An 11,469-nucleotide genomic window follows, 5' to 3' on the forward strand; every position below is an offset into this window, starting at 1 on the left:
GGCAAGATGGTTTACATCTCGAACGGTGCGTAGGAGGGCCTGTGGGGGCGACCGCTGACAAGAAGGCGGAATCCCGGGCTCCCGCTGTTCGCTGGCTGAGCCCAGGGTCCGGTACGGCTCCCCAGGGCTTAGCACCGGGCGGAGCCGGATGCGAAGTCGGCGTGGCCTGTGGGCAGCTGATCCGATGGTTCCCGAGCCGCCAGGCTGGGCCGGGGTCCGCCGGCCTGGCCGCGGCGCCGCGAGCCTCCGTTCGTGTGTTTGCGACGGTGGTCTTTGCTCTCGGGAGTGGGTGTCTGGCGCGGACCGCCGGGTTGAGGCGGTCGGTCTACGCGGCTCTTGCGCCTCGGGCTTTCCAGCGGCAGTTCTGCACTGGTTCTTCCTTTCGGCTCTCGTTTGTGTTGGCTCTGGTTTGCGGGTGGAGACTCGGGATGAGGCTCACCGGGGTTACATGGCCTGCCCCGCGCGCGTCCTGAAGGTAGTCCGTGGCTGAGTCTGGATTCGAACCCCGGCAGCCTGACGTTAGCCTACCTGGTGTCTTCAACCATACGGGCTTTTTTTATTTCGGTGACGTGTCAGGAGGACGGAGCCGAGCTGGGCCGACCAGCACACAATGTTTGCGTAGGCTTTCTCCCCGAGAGGGCACACCTGAAACGTTCCGGCTGAATCTCGGTGGACGCGGGAAGAAGCACTGTTTGCTCTGGGAGCAAGCTAGTTATTACCGGGGGGTTGGGGAGAACGGAAGAGAGAGTTGATGCCGGGATTCCACGCAGAAATGGACGGGAATGGAATAGACCCGGTGTGACGGGGCAGATCCGAGGCAGCACCGGCCGCCCACCTGTTTGTGTCAGGTGAAATTCCTTGGCGGTTCTTGAGTCACTGGAACTAGGAGAGCCCTCTGTTTATTTCCGTCTGCTGGTTCACTCCCCAAATGGCAACAACGGCCGGGGCTGGGCCAGGCAGAAGCCAGGAGCCAGGAGCCAGGAGCCAGGAGCTTCTTCTGGGTCTCCCACGTGAGTGCAGGGGCCCAAGGACTTGGTCCGTCTTCTGCTGCTCTCCGAGGCTCATTAGCAGGGAGCTGGATCAGAAGTGGAGCAGCCTGGACTCAAACCAGCACCCATATGGGATGCCAGCTTTGCAGGCAGTGGTTTTACCCGCGACGCCACAGCGCCAGCCCCCTTTAGTAACACTTTTATGGCTGAGGCAAGCATCTTATCTCCTGCTGGGGATACTGGAGTGAAGGGGCCAGGGTGGAGTGATAACGTGCGTACAGTCATTTCTCAAATCACACAAGCAGAGCAGGAGTTGGGTTCCGATTAGATCTGTCTTTGCAGGGGTGGGGAATGTCTGGCCCACGGGCCGTATGAGCCCTGTGAAATCAGTTGTTCTGGCCCTGCCAAGGCAGCTGCAGGTAGGATGGGCATTCAGTGAATCTGTGGCAGGCTAGTTCTTAGGTTGGTAATTTCGTATTGCCTGCGATGTTTTAAATATCCAAATGTCCCTTGGCAGGAAAAGGTTCCCCACCCTGTGAGAAGGGTATCGCACTTCCTAATGAGAAAATAGTTCTCCTAACGTCACGTGACTTCCCCGACAATCCTATATTACTAGAATATATTTTCTCGGTGAAGGACGGTGTCACATCAGCCAAGCAGAGCTTGGAGCTCTTTTTTTTTTTTTTTAAAGATTTATTTATTTGAAAGAGCTACACAGAGAGAAGAGAGGCAAAGAGAGAGAGGTCTTCCATCCGATGGTTCACTCCCCAGATAATCGCAATGGCCAGAGCTGTGCCTATCCGAAGCCAGGAGCTTCTTTCGGGTCTCCCATGCAGGTGCAGGGGCCCAAGAACTTGGGCCATCTTCTTCTGCCCTCCCAGGGCACAGCAGAGAGCTGGACTGGAAGTGGAGCAGCCGGGACTAGAACCGGCGCCCATATGGGATGCCAGCGCTTCAGGCCAGGGCATTAGCCCGCTGTGCCACAGCGCTGTCCCCAGCTTGGAGCTCTTGAACCCAGCCTGCCTCCCGCCCTCTGGTTGTGTGGCGTCCTTTTTCCCCTCAGTACTTCAGCCAGAGCTTAGATGTGAGTGCCTTCCTGAGAGGGAGCTAAGCTCGTCAAGAGGAAAAGTGAACCAGGGTTTGGGGGGGTGGATGTGGAGCTCCTGAGGTCATGGCGAGGAGAGGCGGTTGACTGACAGCCGTTCCTTCTCCAAATATTGTGACCTCTTGATTGGCAAGGTCGAAACTCTGGAATGCACACTTTCCATGTTGTATTTTCTGTATTTATAGCAATCTGAAAAATAAAGTTTTACCTAAGATAAAGCAAGAGTATTGATGGAGTCAAGTTCATGCTGTTAGGGAAAGCAGTGGTCATTTTCAGGAGGAAGCCAAATTCTCCTCAGTGTTTAAAGCAAGCAGACTTTTTGGCTTACAGGAAAAAAAAAATCAAAATAGCTGCTTCTGAAGACTGGTAGGGTTATGTATAAACAGTATTTTTGTACAGTCAGGATTTTGCAAGTGAAAAAAAAAATATTGGAAACACATTCAGGAGAGTGTAAGCCATCGTGAGCTTTGCTTCATTTGTTTCCACAAAATACTTGAATACACAGGTGTTGGTGTTCCCTGAGTTCAGGGCAGGGTTATTCGCTATAGCTTAAAGGAAGGAAGTGTTGACACGTGTTACGCTGTGGAGGAACCTTGAAGACATTATACTGAGTGAAATGAATTGGTCACAAGAGGACAAGAACTGTGTGGTTCTTAAATGGGGTTCCTATACATGAGGTTCTTACATGAGATTCATAGAGACAGAGTGTGGCACTTGCTGGGAGGAGGTAATAGGGAGTCGGCTTAATGGGTGCAGAATTTCAGCTGGGGACGGTGACGAAGCCCTGGAGATGGATGGTGGTGATGGTTTACAGCAGTGTGATGTACTGAATGCCACAGAACTATACACTTAGAAATGACGATTAAAATGGTAACTTTTTAAATGTATATTTTACCTATAAAAAGAAGGAATATTTGAATAGAATGGAGTCACCCACTGTAGGTAGACACTAAGTAGGTGTTTGCTGTGGTGAAGGAATGATCCGTAGCCTCTTGAGCTTTACTTCTGAACCCTCTTTAGTGCACGCAGTAGGCCTCTCCTTGTGTTGAACATTCAGAACAGTGGACAAATTGACACCTGAGTCTGTCATTGTTACCTAATTAATTAAATGTAATATTTCTTGGGCCAGAAGTTTGTAGCATTTACTGAAATTTCTTTATTCTTGGCTGCAGGACAAGTGTTGGACAGCCGGAGTCAGTCTCCATGGAGATTATCTTTGATAACAGATTTCTTCTGGGGAATAGCAGAATTTGTGGTTTTGTTGTAAGTATAGTAATATTCTGAATTGCCCTGACTTTAGGTATGCTGTGCTGCATATCTTAGATAAACTCAGTTTTCTGGAAGCAGTTTTTAATTATGATTCATATATATATATTTAAAGATTTATTTATTTATTTGAAAGGCAGAGTTAGAGAGAGAGAGACAGATCTTCTATCTGCTGGTTTGTTCCCCAGATGGCTGCAAATGGCTGGAACTCGACCAATACAAAGCCAGGAGCTGGGAGCTTCTTCCAGGTCTCCCATGTGGGTGCAGGGACCCAAGCGCTTGGGCCATCTTCTGCTGCTTTCCCAGGCACAGGCATATTAGCAGGGAGCTGGCTCGAAAGTGGAGCAGCTGGGACTTGAACTGGTGCCCATATGAGTTGCTGGCACTACAAGCAGCAGCTTTACCTGGTACACCACAGGGTCAGCCCCTAATTATGATTTTTTTAAAGGTCCAATGCCTTCTATAGTTTGTTTTTTTTTTTATTTTAATTTATTTATTTATTTTTTATTAGGCAGAGTTAGACAGTGAGAGAGAGATACAGAGAGAAAGGTCTTGCTTCTGTTGGTTCACCCCCCAAATGGCCGCTACTGCCGGTGCTGCACTGACCCAAAGCCAAGAGCCAGGTGCTTCTTCCAGGTCTCCCAAGCACTTGGGCCATCCTCTACTGCCCTCCCGGGCCACAGCAGAGAGCTGGACTGGAAGAGGAGCAACCGGGACTAGAACCCAGGGTGCTGGCGCTGCAGGTGGAGGAGTAGCCAAGTGAGCCACGGCACCCCCTAATTATTTTTAAAAATAACTTTACAAAGGGAAATTCAGGTTTCTTTATGTGAGAAAGTTGCTGTCACCAAAATGTCTGCTGATGATACGTACATAGTAGTTGGGTTGGTAAGCTTGACCACGTCAGCCTGCAGCCAGGCCTGTCCTAATACCAGGTAACTGCACCTGTCTTTTCTGTTGCTGGCTTTCATAAAGTATGCACAGTATGCAACAAGTAAATAATGAGGAATTACATCTTGATTTGAAAAAAAAAAAAGCTAAGGGGACTTTTTAATGCAGGGCTGGAATTGATAGACAACAATGTAAACTTCTCTATAATTTTATGTAATTTTTAATTGGATTTTTTGCAATATCTGAGTGTCTCATAGTCAGAGAAGTGCAAGAATGGGAGGCGGCCCCTTCCTGCATTGACTTTGATGTCAGTAAATATCTTTGTGTTGCAAGGGGTCTTGGAATCGGTGTGACTTTGGGAAGAGGATGTAAGAGGAAGTGATTCCAGGTGGAGGAAACCCTGTCAAGAGGGCAAAGATGTTTGAGTACAGGCTCTGCTCCTTATCTTGAAGCTGATTGTAGTTGTAGTTTAGAAAGTTTAATTTTATGACTGCAAGTAGCATAAATTAAAGGGAGTAGCATGTAAAATGGAAGAGGAGGTTCTGTAGAAAGATCCAGCAGGGAACAAGAGAGGCCCTAAGTTAAGTTACCAGAGCAAAATTCACTGTACGAATTTCTACAAATAAGGAAAATTCTATGTAAATGGCTTCCCAGAGTCCCTGTGCCTCTGTCATACTGCCCTCAGCCCCACCTTCCCCGAAGTCTTACTAGGTAGGATGATGACAGGGGACGTTGTGGGTGAGGAATGTGGGGTAACTGAAAACAGGCTCTGGAACCTGACTGCTGATTTAGGAAGCTGGGGATGAGCTGGTTTCACGCTTTGTTTGGGGCAGGTGGATTGACATTGAACATAGCACATTGTGTTTGGACACAAGCTTGAGCCGGTGTTGTCCAGCAGGCTTTAAAGATGTGGACCTATGTGGGTCTAGTCATCCTTTTCACAGAGATAGTTAAACCAGGGGAATGCACGTTATAATTAACAGTGGTACTTCTTGTGTTCTGCTCCATGTTTCAGTTTCAAAACTTTGCTTCAGCAAGATGTGAAAAGAGGAAGAGGCTACAGAAACTCGTCTGACTCCAGATACGATGACGGAAGAGGGTATAGTCTTCTCTGTTGCTAATACCCCTTTGTAGACTGTAATTAAATAAGATATTTTAGACAGATATGGTTAGATTTCTGGAAATTAAATGTTGAAATCCCATTTCACAAAGTTAGTGTGTGACTGTAAATGGAAAGTCAAGTTGCTTCTAGTTTCGTAATTGAATTGATCTGAGAAAGCTGAAATACACATTGAGTCCTATGAGAAAAGCCTAGGAATTTGGCCGGCATTGAAAACTAGAGTTCACCTGCTGCTGCTGAAAACCAGGAGATGAAGCTGCGGGGCCCTGCTGGAGACACCGTGCAGCTGAGTGTTTAGGGGAAGCAGTCAAGGTTGTCACCTGCTACACAGTAGATCGTAACTTTTGCTCTTTTTAGGCCACCAGGAAACCCTCCCCGAAGAATGGGTCGAATCAATCATCTGCGTGGCCCCAGTCCTCCTCCTATGGCTGGTGGATGAGGAAGGTAACTTAAAATCTGAAATTATCTTGTGCCTGCATTGTGGCATAGCTGGTAAAGCCACTACCTGGAAGAAACTCTGGCTCCTGGCTTCAGATTGGCCCAGCTCCAGCCATTGCAGCCATCTGGGGAGTGAACCAGTGGTTGGAAGATCTCTATATTTCTCTCTGCCTTTGACAGAGAGAGAGAGAGAGAGAGAGAGAGAGAGAGAGAGATGTCTTCCATCTACTGGTTCACTCCTCACATGGTCGCAACAGCTGGAGTTGAGTCTATCTGGAGCCAGGAGCTTCTTCCAGGTATCCCATGTGGGTGCAGGGGCTTAAGCACTTGTGTCATCTTTTACTGCTTTCTCAGGCCCTAGCAGGGAGCAGGATGAGAAGTGGAGCAGCTGGGACTAGATCCGTTGCCTATATGGGATTCCAGCACTGCAGGCAGTGGCTTTACCTGCTATGCCACATTGCTGGCCCCTTAGGCTCTTGCTTTGAAAATGCTTCTAACGGTGCTATGGCGCAGTGGGGTAAAGCCCTGGCCTGAAGCACTGGCATCCCTTGTGGGCGCTGGTTCTAGTCCTGGCTGTTCCTCTTCTGATCCAGCTCTCTGCTATGGCCTGGGAAAGCAGTGGAAGATGGCCCAAGTCCTTGGGCCCCTGCACCCACGTGGAGACCCGGAAGAAACTCCTGGCTTCTGGCTTCGGATCGGCGCAGCTCTGGCTCTTGAGGCCGTTTGGAGAGTGAACCAACAGATGGAAGACCTTTCTCTCTGTCTCTACCTCTCTCTCTCTAACTCTGTCTTTCAAATAAATAAATAAAAAAATTAAAAAAAAAATGTTTCCTTAGGAATGTTTTCTTTGTTTTTTAAAAGGATTTGCTTATTTGTTTATTTGAGAGGCTGACAGAGAGGGGTCTTCCACCTGTTGATTCACTCCACTAATGACCACAGCAGCCTGAGCTAGGCCAGGCTGAAGCCAGAAGCCAGGAACTTTATCTGGGTCTCCTGTGTGGGTGGCAGGGCCCAAGCACTTGGGCCATCTACTTCTGCTTTAGCAGGAAGCCAGATAAGAAGTGGAGCAGGTAGGACATGAGCCGGTGCCTATATGGGATGCTGGTGCCGCAGGCAGAGGCTTAACCTACTACGCCAGAGCGCTGGCCTTAGGAATTTTTTTAGGAAAACAGACGTTACCTAACAGTTTGTAGTTACTCAGACACAGCTATTTGGGAAGATATATTGTAACCCTTGCAGAATTTATTTACTTTATTGTCAAAATGTCTTTTGGAAACAGTTTTATAATTGTCATATATTGGGTTTGTCCTACAGAGCCAAATTAATGATGAGTACCTGTCATGTTTTCTCTAGGTAAACGTCTGCTCTAAGGAGCAGACAGCTGGGCGTGCACATTCGTAGCAGAAGGAAACCATCTGGAACTGGGGCCGACCGTGCTGGCCGACGCAAAGCATGTGTGCGCCCGCACCAGGATTGCTCTGTGTCCCCACAGATGAATGATGTCAGGCTGGGAATTCCCTCCACAGGGATCTGGCCTGATTGAGATGCAGTTCTATAAATGCGTATGTTTGTCTCATCTTTTTGTATAGTTTATTAAAGTATTAATATAGTTTTAATAAGTAAATATTTGTAGGTTGCAAAACTGACTCCTCATCTTTATATACTTACACACACACACACACACACACACACACACACTCACCCAAAAACACCTCGGAATATGAAGAAAATAAATAAAGGCTGCGTACTCAGTGCTGTCAGTGTCACATCTTTCAGCCTCTGAAATATTGCTCATTGTTAATTTGTTCTCATTTCTAAGTAATAAATTGCATTGTATTTGTTCAATAATATGCATATAGTATCTGTGCTCTTGAGTTAATTTTTAATGTTTTCCATGAATCTTTAATATATCCTTTCTGATGTATTTGCTATCAAAAAGAATTAGAGTATTTATAAAGCCATAGCCAACAAAACTGAGCTACGAAATGAAAATCTAGTAGGCAGTCTTTGAAATCGTGAACTTCAGTACTATCTGACAAATGTGAATTCTGTACCATTGCTTACGATACAGCCTGTTGGCTTTAAACCTCATTTGAAAATTGATAACTTCGACATGCTCTATAGTGGAAACTTAGAAATGATGGATTTTGTTTTTATAATCCTTTGAAGAGTGACTACAAGTAGTAAACATTGAAATATTTATTGGAAAAATAATAGAGATAATTCTTTCAGTGTTTAGCAGTCTTTTAAACCAAAGTGTTGGCCGGTGCCGCGGCTCACTAGGCTAATCCTCCGCCTTGCAGCGCCAGCACACCGGGTTCTAGTCCCGGTCGGGGCACCGGATTCTGTCCCGGTTGCCCTTCTTCCAGGCCAGCTCTCTGCTGTGGCCAGGGAGTGCAGTGGAGGATGGCCCAAGTACTTGGGCCCTGCACCCCATGGGAGACCAGGGTAAGTACCTGGCTCCTGCCATCGGATGAGCGTGGTGCACTGGCCGCAGCACACCGGCCGCGGCGGCCATTGGCGGGTGAATCAACGGCAAAGGAAGACCTTTCTCTCTGTCTCTCTCTCTCACTGTCCACTCTGCCTGTCAAAAAAAAAAATAATAAAAAAAAAAAAGAAAAAAGAAATCAAAGTGTTTAGGTGGAACCCTTTTTTTATCCATTTTTCAGTATTTATTCAGATCTGTTAAGGTATGAGGAAGTGGTGGCAGAAAAGCCTGGCATTCAAAGAGAAGAAAGCATGTATTTTTTTTTTTTTTTTTAAGATTGGTTTATATGAGAGGTAGAGTTACAGACAGAGGGAGACAGAGAAAGGTATTCCATCCACTGGTTCACTCCCCACATGGCCACAATGGCCAAGGTAAGGAGCCAGGAGCATCTGGGTCTCCCAAGTCGGTGCAGGGGCCCAAGCACTGGGCCATCTTCTGCTGCTTTCCCAGGCCACAGCAGAGAGCTGCATTGGAAGAGGAGCAGCCAGGACTGGAACCTGTGCCCATACGGGATGCTGGCACCACAGGCAGAGGCTTCACCTACTGCGCCACAGCCCTGGCCCTGAAAACACACAATTATAACAAAAGCTTTAGCATGTGGTAACAGTCTATTGACCACGGATATGTGTCAGATGCTTGTTACACATTTAAAATTCTGACAAAACGAGATGGTCAGATGACACTTGTGTAGCAGCCCCCAAACTGATCAGTGGATGGCGGTCATTCTGTTGACAGGGGAGGCCACGGCAGGCTCAGGTGCTGGGTTGGGTCCTGCCGGCCTCTGAGGGTGGGACCCGCGGTGCTCTTCTGCTCCACAGGAGGGCCATGTACCTGGTTCCTTCAGGAGTCATCCCAGGGTCCTCCCAGTGTTTGATATTCAGCTGTCCCCCTCTGCACTTGAGAGGCACACTACTGCAGAGCACAATATCGGCGCCTTTTTTTTTTTTTTTAAGATTTATTTATTTGAGGGGCCGGTGCCATAACACAGTAGGTTTATCCTCCACCTTTGGCACCCGCATCCCATATGGGCACCGATTCTAGTTCCAGCTGCTCCACTTCCAATCCAGCTCTCTGCTGTAGCCTGGGAAAGCAGTAGAAGATGGCCCAAATCCTTGGGCCCCTGCACCCACACGGGAGACCGGGAAAAAGCACCTGGTTGTCACCATTTGGGGAGTGAACCAACGGATGGAAGACCTTTCTCTCTGTCTCTCCCTCTCAGTGTCTGTAACTGGCTCTCAAATAAATAAATAAAATCTTTAAAAAAATTTTTTATTTGAAAGAGTTTACACAAATTGTCCATCTGCTGGTTTGCTCCCCAAATGGCCATATCATCCAGAGTTGGGCCAGGCAGAAGCCAGGAGCTTCTTTTAGGTCTCTCACATGGGTGCCAGGGGCCCCAGGACTTGGGGCATCTTCTGCTTTCCCAGGCATGTTAGCAAAGAGCTGGACCAGAAAAGGAGCACCTGGGACTTGAACTGGCACCCATATGGGGTGCTGGAGTTGCGGGCAGTGGCTTTATCTGCTACGCCACAATGCAGGCTCCACAAGTAGCTAGTGTTCAAACCTTACCTTTGCTCCCCAACAGTTTGTCACAGAGTGAATTATTGTCATTTTAATCTCAGTGTCCTCATTTGTAAAATGGGGATTAAATTCCTACTGCAGGCCAGTGCTGCAGCAAAGCAGGTAAGGCCACTGCCAGCAGTGCTGACATCCCATGTGGGCATCAGTTCGAGTCTCAGCTGCCCCACTTCTGATCCAGCTCCCTGCTAAGGCCTGAGAAAGCAGTGGAAGATGGCCCAAGTCCTTGGTTCCCTGCACCCACGTGGGAGACCTGGAAGAAGCCCCTGGCTCATGGGTTTGGATCTGCTCAGCTCCAGCTGTTGTGGCCATCTGGGGAGTGAATGAGTGGATGGAAGACTTTGTCTCTCTCTCTCCCTCCCCCTCTATAACTCTGCCTTTCAAATAAATAAATCTTTTTTATTTAAAAAAAAAAAATCCTACCTCAAAGAGTTCTTTAGTCAACAATAGTTAATCAAAAAATGCTTACTGGCCACCTCCCAGTGCTGAAGGTAACTCCTCGTGGGACTGGCATTCTGGTGTAGGGAACAGTGAGCAGGCAGGCTGTATACAGACCAAGGCTTCCTTTGTACTCCAACGGACAACTGGGCGCCTACGGTGACGTTTTGAGTTGAGACACACGGGTTGAGAATGACCCGACCCAGGGAAGAGAACCCAAGGTAAAATCAACAGCAAGTGCAAGGGCCAGGTGATGAGGGGAAGGAAGCCATAGCTGGAAATGCCCGGGAAACGGGGGTGGGGATGGTATGAGGTAAAATGAGAAATGCAGCTGGAGAGCCAGGCATTCAGCCGGTAAACAGGCATCCCACATCAGAGTGCCGGGTGTGATTCCCGGCTTCCGACTCCAGCTTCCTGCCAGTGCTGACCCTAGCACTGTGTTCCTGCCATCCACATGCGAGATGGGGATTGCATCCCAGCTCAGCTGGCCCCGACAGCCCTGGGTAGATGAGCTCCCTCTTTTCATTTATTTGAAAGGCAGAGTGACAGAGAAAGGTCTTGTGTCTGCTGGTTCACTCCCCAAATGGCTGCAACAGCCAAGGCTGGGCCAGACTGAAGTCAGGAGCCATGAACTCCATGGGAGTCTCCCACACTGGGGGGCAGGGGCCCGAGGCGTGGGTGAACTCGAGATCTATTCCTGACACTGCAGGATTTGCTGTTCATTGAACGCCGAAGCTGTGAGCAAGCGAACAGGCAAAATGATTTGCTGAGATGGTGGGAATGGGAAGGTACAAGAGCCTGTACATCCAAGTGTAGACACCCAGAGGGAGCTGGACCGTCAGTATGGCAGGATTCTTCAGAATGACAGCCATCAAACTGAAAAACGTCAGCTCAAGAGCTAGCCAAAGAATTCCGACTTCAGGGACCGGACTGAGCACGACCAGCGAAGCCTCAGCTGGCCTGAGAGTCCGCGCAGCGTCTGGAGGCTAGAAGACACTGTATGGTCCTGCAGCCCCCACTCATCACAGCAGCGTACTCATCCACGGTCCCGCCCCGCCCCTACCGCGTCCCAGAATTCTCTGGGGCTGAGCCCATGGCGGCCATCTTGGTTGTGGGCAGCCAGCCGCGAGGCTGCGCGTGCGCCATGGTTCTTCCGCCC

At 48.7% G+C, this 11,469-nt stretch overlaps 1 protein-coding gene across 1 annotated transcript; it reads left to right on the forward strand.

Annotated features, from left to right (window-relative positions):
- Positions 1 to 7,667, forward strand: SELENOK (selenoprotein K). Its single transcript, NM_001199833.1, has 5 exons — positions 1 to 25; positions 3,267 to 3,357; positions 5,264 to 5,347; positions 5,726 to 5,812; positions 7,160 to 7,667. The coding sequence occupies exons 1-5, from the start codon at positions 7 to 9 to the stop codon at positions 7,161 to 7,163; spliced, it is 285 nt and encodes a 94-aa protein (NP_001186762.1). The 5' UTR covers positions 1 to 6; the 3' UTR covers positions 7,164 to 7,667.
- Positions 7,668 to 11,469: the final 3,802 nt, after the last annotated feature.

Source organism: Oryctolagus cuniculus, chromosome 10, assembly GCF_051225735.1.
Source record: "Oryctolagus cuniculus isolate XC-2025 breed Fujian yellow rabbit chromosome 10, ASM5122573v1, whole genome shotgun sequence".
Taxonomy (NCBI): Eukaryota; Metazoa; Chordata; class Mammalia; order Lagomorpha; family Leporidae; genus Oryctolagus; species Oryctolagus cuniculus.